At 33.7% G+C, this 20455-nt stretch overlaps 3 protein-coding genes across 5 annotated transcripts; 1 reads left to right on the forward strand and 2 right to left on the reverse strand.

Moving 5' to 3' along the window:
- The first annotated feature begins 8677 nt into the window (after window positions 1-8677).
- Window positions 8678-11553, forward strand: LOC145000216 (initiation factor 4F subunit (DUF1350)). 2 transcript variants are annotated; one of them, XM_078959411.1, is made up of 10 exons: window positions 8678-8931; window positions 9394-9760; window positions 9869-10072; window positions 10174-10231; window positions 10342-10404; window positions 10481-10556; window positions 10685-10797; window positions 10891-10980; window positions 11100-11231; window positions 11333-11553. In XM_078959411.1, exons 2-10 carry the CDS (start codon window positions 9399-9401, stop codon window positions 11465-11467), a joined length of 1233 nt encoding a protein of 410 aa, XP_078815537.1. In that variant the 5' UTR covers window positions 8678-8931; window positions 9394-9398; the 3' UTR covers window positions 11468-11553. The 2 variants fall into 2 exon arrangements, with proteins under 2 accessions (XP_078815537.1, XP_078815536.1); XM_078959410.1 differs by having other exon boundaries at window positions 8679-8931; window positions 9383-9760.
- Window positions 11518-16763, reverse strand: LOC145000215 (rop guanine nucleotide exchange factor 14-like). Of its 2 annotated transcripts, none has more exons than XM_078959409.1 (8): window positions 16479-16763; window positions 15695-15890; window positions 14009-14389; window positions 13744-13898; window positions 13580-13654; window positions 13117-13386; window positions 12114-12461; window positions 11518-11987 (listed from the first exon to the last, which is right to left on the reverse strand). In XM_078959409.1, the coding sequence occupies exons 2-8, from the start codon at window positions 15777-15779 to the stop codon at window positions 11670-11672; spliced, it is 1632 nt and encodes a 543-aa protein (XP_078815535.1). In that variant the 5' UTR covers window positions 15780-15890; window positions 16479-16763; the 3' UTR covers window positions 11518-11669. The 2 variants fall into 2 exon arrangements, with proteins under 2 accessions (XP_078815535.1, XP_078815534.1); XM_078959408.1 differs by having other exon boundaries at window positions 15695-15816; window positions 16479-16762.
- Window positions 16764-19660: 2897 nt separating this feature from the next.
- LOC145002869 (uncharacterized) lies at window positions 19661-20236 on the reverse strand. The gene has a single exon (XM_078962053.1). It carries the CDS (start codon window positions 20234-20236, stop codon window positions 19661-19663), a length of 576 nt encoding a protein of 191 aa, XP_078818179.1.
- Window positions 20237-20455: the final 219 nt, after the last annotated feature.

Genomic DNA, 20455 nt, shown 5'->3' on the forward strand with positions numbered 1-20455 from the left:
TATATATATATATATATATATATATATATATCATAAAATCGGATTTATATTGATCTAATATGATAAAGGCAAGTATCTCAAAGATAAACAACAATAAATCCCGAAAATAGCTCCATCTGACGCTCGAACTCGCCGAGTACCCCCATGGACTCGCCGAGTAGGGGCAACTCACCGAGTCCACAGTGGGACTCGTCGAGTCTATGATGCAGAACCGCAAAAATCAAATTTTTTAAAAATACAAAGCATCAATACAATAGAAACCAATCTAGGCTTTGATACCACTGATGGGTTTTGGTCATAAGAACATCCTATGTGCTCATACAAACCCTAATGCTTGGATCTAGGTTTCTCTATTGTACATGCAAGTTATCCAAGACTATAAACCCTAATTCTAACATTCAAGTAATCATATTAACATGAGAATAGGTTTAAGATCATACCTTGATTGTTATGTAGCAATAACAATCCCAAATCTCCTTGTATTGACTTTAGAAAGCTTAGAGTCACAAACATCACTCCTCTAATGGTTCACAAACACCATAAACAAGAGGATGAAGAGGAGAGAGGATGGAGGCTGCCCAAAAACGTGTGAAACCCTAGAAGGATGCTTAGCCACGTTTTTGGGTCATAAGGGTTCTATATATAGTGAGGCTATTAGGGTTAGCTAACAAGGAAAACCTAATTTGGATGCTTAAGCCCTAAACAACCCATGGACTCCTTTTCTTAAGGCCTTGGACGATTTTCTTATGGGTTTCCCCATAGAATTCGTCCACTCCTTAATATAAGACAATCCATAGCCCAAATTGCAATTATCTTATAATTATAATTCTAGTCCTTTAAGTTTAGTTAATCTCTTTTAGTCACAAAACTAATTACCAATTAATTATTGACTAATATTAATTAAACAATATGATTTCTCCTTTAATATATTATTCTCATAATATATTAATAAATCATATTTAATCCTTTCTCTCCATAATTCATCCTATCAAGTTGTTTTGGTGAAGGCAACCCAAAAGGACCATGCACCATCGTGTCAAGTACATACCAAAATAGTTATGGACTTAGACACTAATCCAACAGGTCTTGCATCTCATGTATCTTGTGAAGCTTGGGAAGGTATAAAGCATCTACCTTTTTGGTTCTCTCTCCGTAGGTCTAGAAATTATGGCATTTCTTGGCTCATTTATCGAGTTGGGTTGGTTAGATGAGTTAACTTTTGCAACTTTATACATTACCTTGGTCCTTATATCTTAAGGATCTGAAGTTTGTTTGTGTATTGAGATCCATGCATGAGATATTGGTCTTAGTGCCCCATTCTGACCTAGTTTGAGATTTAGACTTGCATTGCACATGCATGTTTGTAAAGCTACGATTTTTATGTTGGAATAGAAGTAATAAAGCCTTTTGGAAAGTATAAATGGGTGGCTTGAAGGATTAAGAGCTTAACCCATTTGTAACATCCGAGATTAATAAGGTACTAATTATATTATTATTAGCTCAATAAATGAAATTGGTTTGGGCTTGTTCCATTGGATCCTTATGATTGGGCTGAGAAATGTCGTACGCGGGGCGTACTATGCCAAGTATGCGTAGCATACTCATGAGATGAAGACGTGCATGCCATGCACGTATGCCCAACGTACCAAAGGGTACACGCAGTGTACGTATGCAGACTCTAATAGGGTTTGATCCCTATATAAAGGACCTTATGCCTTTGGTCCAGCCTCCCTCTCACCTTTAGATAGCTACCACGAAAATCCTAACCCATATTTGTCTGTTCTCGTGATTTGGTAGCCACTTGAAGCATTTTAGTGTTGTTTTGGTTTTTTGGAAGAGAAAGAAGTTTGAAGAAGGAGCACAGATTCAAAGGGAGCTTGTAGATCCAGGAGATTAGCATCATTTCAGACTCATTTGAGGTATCAAGCTTCAAACTTGATCATTGTATGCTTAGATTTGATTTTGGGGTGTTTTATGTAACTTTTGGACTCCATTGTTGAGGTTTCTTGAATCTTGATAGTTTCAGACCATAAGAGTTGTCCTTTTGAACTCTTAGAAGCACTTAGAATCATAAAAATTAAACCTTGATGGTTAAGCCACAACCATGCAAGTGTTTGATGGTCACAAAGTGTGGTTAAGGACCAAAATCATGTTTTGACCCCCAACCATGCATGCAAGCACATAAAGTTTGTGACTAAATGGACTAGGATGTCTTAAAGGACATGGATCTACATTATGGATGTGAGGACTTAATGGATTAAGTCATAAATGGAGCCCCAAGGAAGCTGGTCGGTATGCTGGACATACACCCTAGTACGCTGCGCGTATTGGGTCAACTTCTCGCCCTTGGTCAACGCCAGAGTATGTTGGGCGTACATGCCAGGTACGCTGCGTGTACGCATGGAGAGTGGCGAACTTAGGATTTTAGGCCTTAGAAGTTTGGGGCTGCATAGTTGGGCCCCATGGCCCACTGTGGAGTAGAGTCTCTGCGGCTAGAATTAGGATTTAAAGTATTGGGCCTTTTGAGCCATATTGGGCCACTCGAAATTATTTGTTTTAGGCTAAGGATTTATTGGGCTTGTGATAAGGCCTATTTGAGGAGTTGGGCCCAATTTAGAAAATTGGGCCATTAGTGGGCCTTTAGTGGGCTGGGAAAGATAAAATGGAATTAGGCCTTGGGTATGGTCCAAATTAGACCAAGGGGTAAAATGGTCATTTTACCCTAAGAAGTATTGTCGATTTTTACTAAGGGCCTGTTTGATAAGTAACTGATTGGGTCCGGTCAGCTATTTTGGCTGACTCGGTTTGGTCGGTTCGTTTGATAAAGGGCTAAAAACGTCTGACCCAGTCCAATGCTCTTACTCGGTCATCTAAAATCGTCTGATTCGGTCCTTCATAAAAAAGAGCATGACTATAAAGTTTCTCTATTTTTCCCTTAAGCTATGAACGCCCCTCATCGTCAACAACAGAATGCTCTCTTCCTCCATCGACCCTTCCTAGCCTGCAACCACCTTCCTTCGTCGTCTCCTTTCGTGGGCGTTCTCTTCTTCCTTTAATTTTTGCAGGTAACATATTTATTCTTCAATCAATTTCTTATTCCTTTAACTTTTGCAGTAGAGAGACGATGTTTTTCAGGAGAGAGACGATTGATCGATTGGGAGAAAGATAGAGAAGGAGAACGTGTTTGCTTCTATTTTTCTACTATGTCGTGAGTTTTTTGTATTGCATAATATCTCTATCGATTTATGTACATAGTGTGATGCGTTTAACACACTTGTTTATTTTTGCTTTGTTTCAAGTGCCACATTAATGGAAGAGATAAGAAAATTGGTTTGACTCTTTGAATTTTCAACAGAGGGAGATATTTACAAGTATAAGAATGAGATTGAAGAAAAGCCAAAGTTACGAATCCTTCTTGTAAGTTCATTCCTTTGCTTTTTAAATTCACAAAATCACATCATATGTAAGAAAATATAGAGATTTTGTGTTATGATTAAATAAATCTTGGTATTATGATTAAATAAATCTTGTATCTTGTTTCAATATGTTATGTTATTTGAACTTGTTCAAGAGATTAAACATTCACAGTTTTCATGATATATATATATATATATATATATATATATATATATATATATATATATATATATATATATATATATATATATATATATATATATATATCTCAAGTGGTGCCATTTGAAATTTGAAGTAGGAGAACCTTATGAACGCATAAATGATCTTGCTGTTTTTTATATTAATATATGTTGTGATTCTTGTTACAAATATTTTTTTATTATTGATTTTAAACTCTTTTTTTTTCAGGGAGAGGATTCGAGGATGATTCAAATAATGAAGTATTGAATTAAAAGTCAAAGTTGGTGTTACAAATTGCTTTGTAATTCAATTGAAACAAGCAATTCATGTTTTTTTTTATTATGTTCTCTTTGCAAATATGTATGAATCATCAAAGTTCATTTCCTTTTCTTTTAATTATTAGTTGGTTCGATCAAAGTTCACTGTTTTTTCTATAATCAATAATAAAATTCATTGTTATTTTTGGTGTTATATAAAGTTTTCCATCAAGGGGTAATATGGTTATTTTTTTTTATCATTCATCACAAACAGTTAGAGATATAATCAAACAGTATGGTTTCAGTCAGATGTAGACTCAGTCAGAAATTCTAACTCAGTCAACATTAACTCAATCAGCACTAACTCGGTCAGCAACTATCAAACGACCCCTAAGTGTTGTTATGATAATGATAGTCGGGGAGTCATCAGAGCAACTGTTAGAGATTCCTTTCCATGATATTTGACACCCAGCTTTGCGAGGCGAGTTACCTTCCTATAGGAGTGGGTCGAAGATACCAATGCTGGCCTACTAGTAGTTGTTTATGGTAGGGATGATAGTCTTCGTGATAATTGTGTGGTATGTCATTGTCTGTTATGATTTATGTGTTATTGATATGCTATTATGTGGTAGTGGTAGGGTGAAATAGTCCCCATAACCGGTAGAAATAAACCGGAGGGTAGGTCGGACACTAAAATATGTCTGGTAGGGTAGGTCGAGCACTCAGATATGCCTGGCAAGGTGGGTTGAGCACCCATATATGCTTGACAGGGTAGGTCGGGCACCCATATATGCCTGATAGGGTAGGCTGGGCACCCATATATGTCTGACAATATGTGTTTATGTGGTATAATAAGGGAACTCACTAAGCTTCGTGCTTATGTTATATTGTTTTGGTTTCAGTTACCTCTTCTTCGAAGGGAAAGGAGCCAGCATGATTGCAGCGCATCACACACTCAATTTTCCGCACATGAGAGTCTTGGGATCTGTACTCTGACATTATTTTCCTATTATATGTTTTTGAGAGATATTGACATATGGTTTTTCATGATATGAGATAACATTGGTGACATTTTCAGTAATCTGTTTTATGAATCTTTAAATTAAAAATTGAAAATTTTGGTCTTGAATTTTGGGGTGTTACACCATTAAGCCGTGAGAGTTCAACTTTCACAACGTGGCAATCTGCTTTCCACGACGTGACGACTGGTGCCACCACGAATGTTTTGTCGTGAAGATGCCATGACGTGACCAATGAGTGGTCACGACGTGGGAGTCATCTAGTGGTTGACTTTGGCCTTTGACTAGTTTGACTTTTGCTCAAACTTCGAGGGGTGTTAAGCTATAGTATGAGGTTTAGCTTATGTATGGTTTAGGAGGTTTGTGTAGCTGATTCTGTGGGACTTTGAGTAGTGGATTTCAGCTCTTCATTCAGGTGAGTCTCCTCACTATACTTGCATGTGTGGTATTATATACATGTTGACCAACTGGGTCTTATATGTTGTTTGTTGTTATATATGTTACAAAGTTGTTGATAACTCCAGGGCATGCTATTACGACATTGGGAATGCTAATAGTCCCCAGGGTTACTGATAAACCACAAGGCATACTGTTAGCTCACTGGGACTGCTGAAAGTCCACAGGGTTGCTGATAACCCATAGGATGTGCTATTAGCCCATTGAACGTGTTGTTAATCCACTAGGTGTGTTGTTAGTCCAATGGGATTACTGATAATCCACAAAATTGCTGATAATTCATAACTGTTTATTTATGTTGTATTGTATGTGATATTTTGGGGAACTCACTAAGCTTTATGCTTACAGTTGTGGATTAAATGTTTTTTCAGGTACTTATCAGATTACGAAGGAAGGATTGTATACATGCATCAACAGTTTTATGATTCTAGATTCCATATCGTCTTCCTTATAACTCTAATTTTTAATTATGGATTACGAATAATTGGTTTGACTTGAATGTAACTTTAATAAAAAGAGTGTTTATTCTATTTATAAAAAAATGAAAAAATATATTATGGAATTTGGGAAATTACACTTTTTTCTGGATGGATGACCGACTTGCGTATGGATCTCTCAAAATAATCTCTACTGTTTGGAAAAGAAAAAAGATACAGGGTAGAGGATAAAATAAAAATTGGCGGACCAATTTGGGATTAGGCCTCGCATCCCACCTCGATTGATCAAAAAAGAGAATTATTGGAACTATCATCCTCAGTGGGGTCACTGCAGCCAGTATGTAGACCAGATGAATGAAGCTACAACATGTTATGGAATGGTATGTATCATGTGGACTCTTTGGCCTTGTTTGTTTTTCTACAAAAGTACTTTTTGAACACTTTTCCCTTCTGGCGGGTAGACGTTTCGCAAGTGCACGTCTTCTTCTGCAAACTTGGAAAAGACAAAAGACATTTAACCACTTCCAAAACAAACAACACCTTTGCGTCACATAATTGAGTGACCTTATATCTCGCTATTTGGAGTCAAAATTGATTGGATCCATGAAGTTCTCATAAAAGTCTTGTGTTTTGTATGGTGACCAAATTTGGGCCGATTTCCTACAACTTAATTAATGAAAAGTGGAATGACCATGATTTCGAGTTTATGCGGATACAACAAGGTAAGTGATGAAAGCCCAAATCATATATTAACTAGGTGCTCCGTCAATGTTGTATGGGAATGGATTTAGAGATGGTGCAATTTATCAAAGGGATAATGATTTGAAAGGGTAACGAACTTTCGACTTTTGTCACATTTAGTCACTAAACTTTTTTTCGTTATCTATTTGCCATTGAACTATTGAAACTGTTCACATTTTACCCTTATGACCGGCTGTTACCGGTCATAAGGGTAAAATGTGAATAGTTTCAATAATTTAGTGGCAAATAGATAACGAAAAAAAGTTTAGTGACTAAATGTGAACAAAATCGAAAGTTCGTTTCCTTCTAAAAAGTTCAATGACTAAATGTGAACAAACTTCCTATTGTATTATGTTTTAGCAAAATTATTTATTTTTGTTTAATTGTAGTAACATTTGTTGATGAAGAAATCTATGAGTTAAGAAGAGAGACTCGACGAGTTGACGCCTCAACTCGTCGAGTAAGGTAGCGACTGATGACTCGGATTAATGAATGGACTTGTCGAGTCGGTGAGGTGATTCGACGAGTCCGCACTGTTGGCAGAAACCCTAAATCTTTGGGCCCGAGCCATATTTAAAGGAACTTATGACCTTCAATTGCGACTACTTTTCCCATAAGTGAGAACCCTAGCGAGCTTGAGTGTGTAGAGTAAGAAGAAGAACTATCTTGAGCTTTTTGGTGTGATAGATCTGGACCCTTCTAGGTCCAGAGAGACGAGAATATGAAGCTTTAGTAGAGTAAACATTGGGGTTCGAAGTTAGGAAGCATAACCTTAACCAACAATGTGATGAAATAAAATGATGAGAGATAGGTGATGATAGAAAGGTGATGATAATTAGGTAAATAGATGATGGTGAATATGTAGTGTAGGATGAAAGGAGATACCATAACCTTAACCAGCAATGTGGCGATGTAGTCATCTACCGGAGTATAGATGGCGACCACAGACTATTCTAGACAACCCAGTGGAAACACCAGCAAGCTCATAACTTGTAGGTGATGAATTACGATGTCAGGCGATACTGTAACTACATATTCATCCGATGATACTCTAACCCCTTACTATGAATTACGAGTTCAGACGATGTTGTAACTACATATTCATGGGATGTCACAAATTTCGCATGCCAAACCAATGGTCATAATTCACATCAGTGAGAACGGTTCATTTTTTTGTAAAACCAAAATCAGATTGAAAATTTTAATTTTTTATTTTGGAAAATGTCAAACCATTGGTTTTTTATTTCGGTTTTGTTTTTTTGGTTTTTTTTAAATATATTTTCAGGGTTTTTTTTTTTAATTTTTTTATTTCATAGATTTGTTCATCAACAAATGTTGCTACAATTTAACAAAAATAAATAATTTGCTAAAACATAACACGAAAGGAAGCTTGTTCACATTTAGTCATTGAACTTTTTAGAGGGAAACGAACTTTCGATTTTGTTCATATTTAGTCACTAAACTTTTTTTCGTTATCTATTTGCCATTGAACTATTAAAACTGTTTACATTTTACCCTTATGACCGGCAACAGCCGGTCATAAGGGTAAAATGTGAACAGTTTCAATAGTTCAATGGCAAATAGATAACGAAAAAAAGTTTAGTGACTAAATGTGACAAAAATCAAAAGTTCGTTACCCTTTCAAGTCATTATCCCTTTATCAAATATACAATGTAGCTTAGAGACACATCATCAACTATACAACAAACTAGGGGGACTGCCCAAAAAAGAGAAATGTTTTGATGAAGTATATGCTATGGCACCATGTGGCGGATTTGGAATGAGAGACTGATTATAAATATGGGTATTCCTCCAACAAAGGTTGTGGATAACATTCAGTCGATGATATACGTTTGGGTTAAACACAGGATCCCCAATTATATACTTAATTGGCTTTATTGGTGTGTACAACCCTTTAACTGAGATGGTTGTAGCTGTTGATATTTGTTGTTTCTTTTCTCTTTCATCTTGTATGTTAGCTCCCTCTGCTCTTCCAGCTACGTTTAATTTGTTTTAGTTCTATATAATATTTGCCGGTTCCTTAGAAAAAATAATAAAATATAACTTTTTTCGATAAACATAATATTAAAACTATTCTAATAATAACTTAAAAAATAAATTATTCCTTGTTAAAAACATTTTGCGGCTTGTAGTTATGCCCGTCGTCTGTTAACCTCCCGCGCTGAATTACACACGCCGTAATAATCATATCCAACGCTTATTCCCCGCCTCCGTTTCTCCTTCACCTATTCTCACTCGCTACTCTCATACTTCCACACACACTTAACCCCTTCCAAAATCCAAATCAACAGCTTCATGTCATAACTCATAACAACCTTCTCCTTTCTCTTCATCTCTGAAACAAATCGCCAACTGCATCCTACTCGATTTGTTTGCCATTTCTAGTTCGTTAACTTCACATCGGTATGTATTATGTATACCCCTTTCTACTTTATTTAACTGTAATTACATTTACAGATACACAAATCATGGTCTACGGTTTATTTCCACTCTAATATTACCATCGGTGTTTAGTTTTTCATCAGATTAGGGAAAATTATGCGATCTAGCTAGTGAAACGTACGAGCAATTTGAATTTTGATGGATGTTATGTATGTCGTTAGTTTCGGTGCCTTGATTTAGATTTATATGTTAACCCTAGGACTTTTAGTATTTTTTTACACCAGTTTTCTATCGTTTTTCTTTAAAGTAGTTTCGTACATTTGATTGTTGAAAATGGAAGCAGTCTGTTTGATTTGATATTCACGAATTCTTATGTCTGGCTTTTATAATGATAAAAATTGAAGATATGATCCTTTTGTCATACAATTTCTGGTACTTTTGCAATGATTTGATGATAAAATGTATCTTGAAGTTGAACCACAGTAATAATGGTGACAACTACAATAGCATCTTTGGGGACAAGTACTTGTGGCTCAATGGAATTGGCTGCATCTTCATTTACTCCCAAGTATTTGAGTTCCAAGTTGCAGCATAAAGAGCCTCATTGGTTTGGATTTTCATGGAAGAAAAAACATAATTTACATGCTTCAAGTCGCTCATTAAGGATGATTTCAAATGGGTATTCTGGGAGAGGTGTTTACAGGGTGAAAAAGGATAAAGATGATGATAAGATATATAGGAGGCTTGATTCTTGTTTAGTTATTCCTCCACCAAAAGGAAAGAAGCCTAAAGCAATCATTAAATTTCTTGGTGGTGCTTTTATTGGAGCAGTTCCGGAAGTTACTTATAGGTGAGTTGTTAAAATTTCATTAATTTTCTTTAATTTTTAATTATGGGTCAATTTTTATACCCCTAAAAAGAATTGGTTTATCTAAAAAAATATGATGTTTATATGCAGCTATCTTTTAGGGTTATTGGCGAATGAAGGTTATCTTATTATATCTGTGCCATATAATGTGACTTTTGATCACTCAAAAGCTGCTACAGAAGTTTATGACAAGTTTCATTTGTGTTTGGATTCGATTTTAACATCTGGATTGCCTAATGATGACGTGTCATCAGCTCAACTTGTTGATCTTCCTCTTTATTCTGTTGGTCATAGGTGCGTGTATTTAGTTTTATTCTACTACCTTTTTACTGTTTTATTTTGGGTAAAAAAAAATTATTTTTTTATGATTATTAATTTATTATGATAATATGCAGCAATGGAGCCCTCCTCCAAGTACTCTCTGGAAGCTATTTCTCTGAGAGGATACCAAAGGTTGGTTTCAATTTTCATTCCTTCTCTGTTCATCATAAGTGATCTAGTTTAAAATGACCATTATGCCCTTTATTTAAAAAACTAATCTGTTTTCCATTTTCTTTCCAAAGGCTAATGCCATAATATCATACAACAACAGGCCAGCAACCGAGGCAGTACCTTACTTCGAGCAGGTAATTTTCATTGATGCCACGTGGTGCTGACGTGGCACGTTTTAAGACTTAATTTTTAATTTTTTTGTGTTTTCAGTTGGGCCCTCTGGTAAGCCAATTGATGCCTGTTGTGGAAGCATCCCCTGTATCTTCCATGGCTAAGGGCGCTGCAGGTATTTTTTTTTTTATATTTGTTTATACTATTTTGGTAATCATATTTGGTTATAACTTATAAATAATTATAAATCTTTGTTTCTAATTTTGTTATGTTTTTTTTTTTTTTTTTTTTTTTTTTTGGGAGATGCGTGGAGAGTGTTCCTTGATACAGCGGAATCAATGGCGCCTGATTATGATCCGGAAGCTAGGGTTTCATTAAACAAATTTGTTGATCAATTGCCATCGGTTTTTAATCAGGTATTCTTCTTGCTAATTGGGTTAAATCCTGAAGCTAGATTTTTTTTTTTTTTTTTTTTTTTTTTTTTTTTTTTTTAATTCTATTTTTTTCAGGTTGCTCAAGGAATCTCAGAATTCAAGCCAACACCTAGTGAGAATCGCGAGTGTTGCAAAAACTCTTATAATATCCGGAAAACACTCCTCGTAATTTTATCCCTCTTAAAAGAAACATTCTTTTTTTCTGTTATTTACATATATAATAATAATAATAATAATAATAATAATAATAATAATAATAATAATCCATGGTTTTTGAATTTTAGGTGAAGTTCAATTCTGATGCGATTGATGAGACTGATCTTCTTGAGGAGACTTTGAGGCCTCGTGTGGAAGCAATTGGTGGAACACTGGATAAAATCTCATTAAATGGTAACCATATCACACCATGCATCCAGGTTAGCTTATTTTCACTTTTGGTCCCTGAGTATATCTGATTCTTTCAATTTTGGGTCCCATTAACAATTATTTTATTTGCGATTTTTTGAGAGTATTGTAGGAACCAAAATTGCAAGTAGGTGATGTATATACTCCAGCAGACGCAATTGCACAAGTGCTCAAGACTCTTTCACTAAACGAGACCAAAGTTCTTGCTACAACCATCTCAGATTGGTTCTCAAGCATCGATGAATAATTTGAAATTCACTATATTAAATTGTATATATTACTAAAGAAATATTATACCTTTTTGGGTGGGATAAAAAACTATAATTTTTTTTTTGTCCCATTAGCATTAATCAGTTCAATGTATGACAAACGCAGTAAAAACTATTAACCATAGATTTGTATTTAATTAAACATATAACATCATTTACAAAAACAGAAGGTTTCTAAGATTACTCGCAATCAAGGGGTGTTGATGTAACGGATCTTCTATTGGATTCCTCGCTTAAAAATATAACATGAGAATCCTCTTCTGTTTTTAATAAATTCATCTTCCCTTCTATGTTATCCATTTTATCAATTAATGTGTGGCTTGAAGCCTTTGTATTTGAACTAGGTATAGAAATAGTTTCCTCCCTATTTGTTCCATTTGAGGAATCGGGATTGCTTAACATGTCTTCTTGAGAGACGTCTCCTATTCTTGTTAGAATACTAAATGCCAAGTTTCCAAGAACACGAGAATAAGCTTCTAAAATCGCATGTGCAACATCCTGAAATAAGGCTACATTAGCAACTAACTTTTTCCGTCTTTTATTGTAAGGCTTATACTGTGTTTGACATGCATTGGACTGATGTTATTGGAACAAACATTGTAATATTTTGAGAAGTTTACTAACCTTTCCGTATTGGATTTTCATGACATCGAGAAACTTTTGTGGAAGGTTGGGAAATCTGATCTTGATTTCACGTGAAAGATTTTCGGCTCGGTTTATTAACAACTCTATTTTATCAAGTTCTGAAACAGGATCCTTAAATGACCATGATGATGTTCTTGCTGGAGATTTACCACTGTCATGTTCCCCGACTTTCTCTTTCCATGCATGTATTGCTGCTTCTAATCTGTTAATGGCATCAAGAGCACTGTTTTCTGATTTTAAATTCAGTGAGTTGATCGTATCGGAAGATGATGAGGAGACTCTGTTTAGGACCCTATAAAGATCCTCACCAAGGCTTGCCTTTCCTGACTGTAACAAGAGAAAAAAATAAATTCATTAGCATATAGGCATATACATAACACATCATACATCCCGATAGATACTTGAAAATGCCACAACACAGGACAAGTTGTACTGTATTTGGTGTGCATTGGACTAGGACTAATATTGATAAAACAAAAATAACAATTTTTTTGTATCACTCGAAAAGATGGAACACAGACTCTCCCTCGATTTCTCGTTTGTGCAAGAAGATGTAAATGCCCTTTTCATCTTCATTATTGAAAATAGCCATAGAAAGCATGTCAAGGCTGAGTCCAGTCCAATCCGTCATGTCATCTCCCGTGACACGGGAGATGACTAGACAGGTTGGGACCGGACTGGGACCGGACACTGGTCAAGCTTTCTAGGGTTATTTTCGATGATGAAGATGAAAAGGGCATTTACGTCTTTTTGCATAAACGAGAAATTGAGGGAGAGTCTGTGTTCCATCTTTTCGAGTGATACAAAAAAAATTGTTATTTTTGTCCCATCAACATCAGTCTTAGTCCAATGTACACCAAACACAACACATCCTGTTCTGTCATATCATGTCATGCAAACATATTAGATAAATGATGTATTAATAGTGGCAATATATTAAAATAACATATTATGGAAGGAGAAAGAAGGAACGATGGATTACCTTAGGAAGTGCATCTCCGATGATGGAAGGAATCGGCATTTCAAGCAGGACAGTTTCATTAATTGATTTGGCAGCCTTGAAAATTTGATTGACCAATTTACCCTTATTTAGCAATCTCTTCCTTTCATCATTAGAAAGGCCACCAATGGGCACTTGTGGCATAGGAAGCCACCATCTTTTGCTTTGCTTAACATTCCTATCTCTTCCTTCGGCTCTACTACCACCTTCTTCATACCAAAATTCCGTCTCAGTCATTGAATCCAATGTTTCCTATAAACACACAATTACTTTAGACAAACATTGGCTTTCTTATTAAGACATTCTCTACCTTATAAAAATCTAACCAATTATAACATCATAGTTAAAAAATTCCAATTATAGCATTATACTTTCATGTTGTTGTAATAATCATAAACCAATCAATGAAAGTACATTGCTATTTCATGCATAAGAGATCACCTACAATAAGCATGGAGTCTAACTTCCGTAGAGCTGGGAGATTCAGATGAACATCTCCACGAGCTTTTGGCGTCATTATCTGCGAAATAAAATCCAATTTTTATAAATTATAAATAGAAAGTATAAATGAAATTAAACATAAAGGAATGGAAAAAAAAAAAAAGATGCCTCTAATGTTCTTCCATCTACACCACATTGCTTAGCTGGAATCAACTCAACCATATAATTAGTTGGAGAAAGCAACCAATCCATCTCTCTTCTCCACTTATTCTTTTTCTCCTCAGCCAATGGCTCAAGTTTCCATAGCTCTCCAAAAACAGTTCCTAAAAGTAACAAAGTAAGATACTATAAATCTATAATCTATAATAATTAATAAACAAATAAATAAAAGAACAATGCTATTTTTTACATAAAACCCGATGTATTAACATACCAGCTAGATGTGTTATGGCATTGGACAAAGCCAAAGCAGGGGAAACACCATTCCTTCCTCCTGTAGCATCTTCACCTAACAAAAGCTTTCCAAATTTTTCTTTCATGACTTCCATGTCTGAGTATTGAACTGTGTATGAAGGACTCATATATTGTTGTGGGCTCTCTGAGTAGTCCCATTCATCCAATTCGTGTTGTTCTCTTTTCATGATACTCCATTGAGAAAAGAATGATCCGGAAGGGTTGTTGCTTGAACAACAACTTGATATATCTTCTTCTGGTGACTCGGTTGGGGATCTGTGTAGTTTATTTGTAATACTTTCGTCTTCGTATGAGTTGGCATTTAAAATGCAGTTCTCAAGCCCATTGTATGTCGTAATTCCTAAAGTTTTGAACAGGTATCAGCTAGTTTTTACCAAACATTATTATTTTATTAGATATTAGCTTATAAAAAAAAATTAGATTCTCAGCTGATGTGTCTAACATAACCTGATTTATAAATATATTGTTGTCTATTACAATATTTACAACAAGGTACAAGTATAAAAGAATATTTTACAAATTAATAAATATCTTGCTATTATAGAAGTACTTAAAATGCAACGAATTTATTTATTTATTTATTTTTTATTGTCAAAATTCAAAGCTCTAAATGAAGTGGGATTGTTTACCCAATTGATTAGTTATGCTTAACCAAACATCGATATAAATTTAATTTGTTACACAAACGAGTAGAAAACGTATAATTATATTATATGAATAATTCATTAACCTTTTAATAAAATAAACTTTGTGAACAAAAAATTATTCAATTAATAATAGGTAAATAAATGGTTTTAGCTGTTTTAACATTCTCAACAAAGCAAGTTGCAATTAAATAAAAAAATGTTAAAAAGTTGTACATACTACATATGTGGGATTGAAATATGGCTTTTAAGTTAACACTGAGTTTATTTCCTTACGATATATTATAAAAATTTCTGTAATATTAAAAGCTATTTATAACACGAGATATAATAATATCGAATAATAATAATAAAAAAAATGTCCCTACCATGATTTAATGCATGGGTTTGTGCGTTTGGTAATTGGTACTACCAAGTCACACAATATACCGTAACGCAATTAAAGGCCATTAAATTCAAATTCATAGACACGAAACCTGCCATTTTTCGTGGATTTTGTCATGGGTAGATCTGACATTTCACTATCACTTTTATGTTTCTTTATATTTTTTGCTTTTTCTCCCAATAGCTACCTTTCTTTTTCTGGGGCAACTTTTTTATTTTGTCCTCTCAGCAGTCAGCAAGAGTGCTCCGAGTCATACTCAATTTAATTATTTTTTGAATAAAAGATCATTTTAATAATTTTTACGTTCGTTATTTTGAATTTGGAATTTTAATTTTCAAAGGCCCACAATAAAAGGGTACACAAACTTAAATACGGGTAAAAAGTACGGGTTGACCATTCCCAAATCACACTAGATAAAAAACATATGTTTTTTTTTTAATGTTTTATAGTTATATGTTTAATCAGATTATATAACTTCAGATTTAAGTTTCTTATGAGTATACTGTAATAAATTAATTTGATTTGAAATTTTTTGGAATGATATTTAAAGTTTATGTAGATTTTCGTGTAAACTTAAACAACAATAGAAATTCAAAAGAGAAGGAAACGAGCATACTTTCCGGTGGTTGATCAAAATCGATGCTATTGCTGATTCCCCTTTTCCATGTACAGCAATTCAACCTCCTCTTCAATAAAACCATCCTTAATTTAATGTGGTTGAGCTTAGAAGACGATGCTCTGTAGAATGAACAGAAACATCATGACTTTTTGGATATGATATTCGTCTGCAATTCTGATATCAACTGCAGTATCTGTTTCATCAGATTCGTTAATTCGATTTCTTCTTTGTTGCAGTTTTAGGTATCTTAACATGATTTCCATATGATGTAGGAAAAATGTTCTAAAGTGAAAATCAAATGATACATCTCTGAAATAGTTGAAAATATATGTAATTAATGTCAATAAATTGTAGTAAACTCTTTTAAAGTTATACTTGACTATAGTTTTGTTATTTAATCATTTAATGCATGAACAACGGTTTACGCTCTCCTTGATGATAATCAATTAATCATCGTCATTTTCCATTTCGTAACTGAAATCATGATGAAAAAGCGAGCAGAGCTAGAAGTAATGAAGAACATATGATGAAGCGAATCAGGAAAAATACAATCGAAATAAGTTTCATCATGAAAAACTCGAAGAAGTAATGAAAAATGTTGACGCGTTAGAGAGATAGATTGTATGTGTTCATCGAAAGAAATTACATACATAGTTGAAGAATTCAGTAACCAGATCGAGAAGAACATCAAATTCCCCCAAATTACCAAAAAAATCTACCGATTTCCGATGAAATGACTCCAATTCTAACAAAATTCAAATAAAACAGAGAAAAAACATACCTGTATGATTTCCGAACTGATTTCTCGTTAGTTTCGCATTCACACACTACCTAGCTAAAATGGCGACATAACATCGTTCATACCTCGAATCTGCATCGCCATTGATGGAGAATGTGTATGTGAAATGACGAGAATTGAGGGGAAAGAAGTCAAAATTAGTAGGTAACAGCAGAGACGATGAATTGAATTGAATTTCAATTCTTTCTTACAGTGTTACTGTGTGTCAGTACGTGGGTCATGGAGTGATTTCGTTGAATGATAATTCGGGTTTGGATCCATTGGAATGATTCGTGGGTTTATTCACTTTATAAATCTGGATCGATGGTCCCGGACCTTTTCAAATTTCAATACATTCCTTTATTTACTTCATTGGACAAGGGAAAAGTAATAATAATAATAATAAATTCTATTATTATAAGGTGTAAAAGTTGAACATTTGAAAAAAATGTCAATGACAGTGTAAATTGTTATTTATTTAATTAAGATGTCAACCTTCTATAGAATGACAATGTAGATTGTAATTTGTTTTATTTAAATCAAATCATTTTCCTATATAAAATGACAATATAGATTTTAATGTGTAATAAGTTTCGTACTTATGCATTATAAAGTAATAAACTTATGAAATGACGCACTTGTTTATTTATCTTACATAAGTTAACTTTTTTTACACACACAAAGTAATTTTAGCTGTAAAAATAATGTTATCTGAATCATATATTATCTTTTTAATTTGTTGACCGATTTACTCAGTAAATTTTATTTATATAGCATCGCTATTATATAAATTCAAAACGTTTTATTCCAATTTAGAATATTTATATGATAATATGGTTTATATATTATTATTTAACCTTTGTTAGAAAAATGTTGAATAAATTAACAATTATGGTTTATCTATTGTACGTGGCTTGACTTTTATATATATATATATATATATATATATATATATATATATATATATATATATATATATATATATCGATCAGTCTGTGTAACCTAATATGTTGTGTTGTATTACCGATTGTCTAAAAATAAGTTGGATTTGTTGTGTTAGAGAGTGTGAACTGAAATATATCGAGTTTTAAGTTTGATTATCTTTATTTATGTATTGTTTAAATAATTATCAATGATGTTTTAATAAATGGTTGAAAATAGATTCATCTTTAAATAAAGTTTTTCTGTATCTTTAAAGAAAATGAGTGCATCTATTGACATGTGTGTTGAAACATGTTTTAGTTCAAAAAAACGTTTTAAAGTTGTGGTTCTTTTGAGGAAATTCAGTGATATTTCAATCTATTTGGAGCCGTATATTTATTGGTTTTGATCCTATTTAGTGATAATATTTTCCTTAAGTACTATAAGTCATTAATCTTCTTAATAACATGTTAAAAAAAAATAACATACATTTTTTTTTACCAATGTTACATGTAATATACAAAATTTATTTATTGTTATTACACAAACTTATCCACCTCAATTTCCGAATAGTCTTTCTTTTTTTGAGATATGGAGTTTGATTTCTGAGAGAGATTCAAGGACTTCAATTTGAGAGATGGAGCTCGATTCTTTTAGGAGATGTTTCTTCTTCTAAGAGACGGAGTTTGATTGTTTTGAGAGTTTGAGTTCGACTTTGAGAGATGGAGTTTGATTCTTTTCTATGCTAAGTATTAAAATTTTGCATGAAGCCTTTTTAATTTATGAACCAAGTGTTGTAAAATTTGAGGGGGTTTAAGCCATATTTGATGTAGAAAGTGTGTGTTTAGTTTCTTTAAATGTTTTAACAGCTTAATATAAATGGTTGATTCCGTTTGTACTGTAGATTTTGGTTAAATTTTTTGAAGATTAAAGGATATGAACAATTGCATATCATCAAACCACACATCATTGGTGCTGAAATTAGGGGATTCTCAGGAGAAGTTAACTTATAAATTTAAGTTAGTTGATGTTAGAGATCATTTATTGGAATTAGACTTTGTTTTGACTCAAGATTGGATCATGATTTCGTGCGAGTTTTGAATTTTGATTTGATTTTTATGCAAAGGAATGATTCCACCTCCTGGTAAGTTATGATGATAAAGACAAACTTGTCTATAAACATACGAGAAAAGTGAACAAAAGGGGTTGTTGATGGTTGTTTGTTTTTTGTTTTAGTCGTAACAATAATATAATATAAGTATAATAATCATAATCATCGCTAATAAATGAAAATAATTTTGCTACATGTCATTCTCTCATTAATTTGGATACGTGTTAATTTTTGGTATTTTTTGATTAAATGTTTTTTCTATTTATCATTTTCTCATTTTTTTTTTATCTTTTTTAATTAACAATCATATTTATATCTCAATTAATAAATATCTTAATTGAAAATAACCAATAAATTACAATATTAATACTTATATAATATTTAATATGTTTCCTTTTAAATTCAAATTTTAAATTTTAATTTTCAAATCTAAAATTTCAAATTTAAATAAATTTTTATTTAAACTTTCATTTTTAATTTTTTGTTTTATCAAACCCGTATAACGGGTTTCACACCTGATAATTTAAAACTTATGAAAATATATAATAAAATAGAAAAAACTATGTGGACGTAATGTCAACATCTTCGTTACTCTCTTTTGAAAAAAAAAACATCTTCTTTACTAAAACAACATATATCATATCACGAAAACAAACATGTTTTGTAAATAAAATGACATATATAATACCAAATAAACGAGGTGATTAGATGACCCTTTGTATCCCATAAAATGGTTTTGTTGATCCTTTGTATCTCATTAATACCATCTGCTTTTTTGGAACCGACAAATATCATTAAAAGACCACCAACCTAGCAAGGCGCTAGGAGGGTCAAAGAGTACAAAAAAGATGAAAATAATAAAAAATTACATGCAAGTAAAAGGACTGATACACCATTCAATCCATTGTAAATTACAATGTTCTATCCTATATTTCATCCATAGAAACACTGTGGATTTTACCAAGTCAGCCACTTTGGCGGGGGAAGTTCTTGTTTTTTTGAACACCCAATCATACCTTGCCTTCCAAAGAAGCCATGACGTCCCGTAACAAATACTAATTAAAGTTCTCTTTTTCTTTTCACATGTTCCCCACTGCGTTGTGAATGTCAACAGCTCCTCAACCGATTCGGAATGTGTATTAGGGAGGTCACACTAGCTAAACACCCATTCCCAAACCCTTACAACCATCGAGCATCGAAAAAGCACATGGGATGCGTCCTCTTCTGAATTCTCGCAATATGAACATATGGGGGAGGTGAGCTGGATACCTCGTTTGAGGAGAGCGCATGCAGTTGGGATTCTTTCCAGTTTTGCCCTCCACATAAAGCAGGTTACCTTCAGTGGGATTTCATGTATCCACTTTAATGTAGTCTCTTCCGTAGGCAGGTTCCATTGATCAATTTGTATTCTAAGTCTGTCAACATGGAATACCCTGTCACTAGCTAGTGTACACACCCACTTATCATTGCTCTGCACAGTTTGGAAATCTCTAATTCTGGAAGCAAGCAGGTTAATCTCACTAACCATCTCTGGAGTTCTTGGTGCTGATTTCCATTCCCAGTTAATGATTCCATTCTGGAGACGATCACTGATTTTACAGTGTTTGTAGCATTCCAATTTGTATGCTTCTGGGAAAGATGTCTTTAGGGTCGAATCACCAGTCCATCTATCAAGCCAAAACATGGTCTCTTCTCCAGATCCAATTTTTTTCACCATTATATCTTCCATGTCAATACCAAACAGTTTCAGTTCATCTTGTACTCCAGCAATCCGGTTCCAAATTCCAGGTAATGCTTTTTTTTGGATATATGTTGTGCGGACTTATTATAGAGGTTATGGATACCCTTAATAACCGTACACCATAATCCTGAGCTATCTACTTTCAACCGCGAAATCCACTTTGTGATTAGTGAGAGGTTGATCGCCTTGAGTGATCCCAGCCCTTGT

Source organism: Lactuca saligna, chromosome 6 (assembly GCF_052625555.1).
Source record: "Lactuca saligna cultivar CGN05327 chromosome 6, ASM5262555v1, whole genome shotgun sequence".
Lineage (NCBI taxonomy): Eukaryota > Viridiplantae > Streptophyta > Magnoliopsida > Asterales > Asteraceae > Lactuca > Lactuca saligna.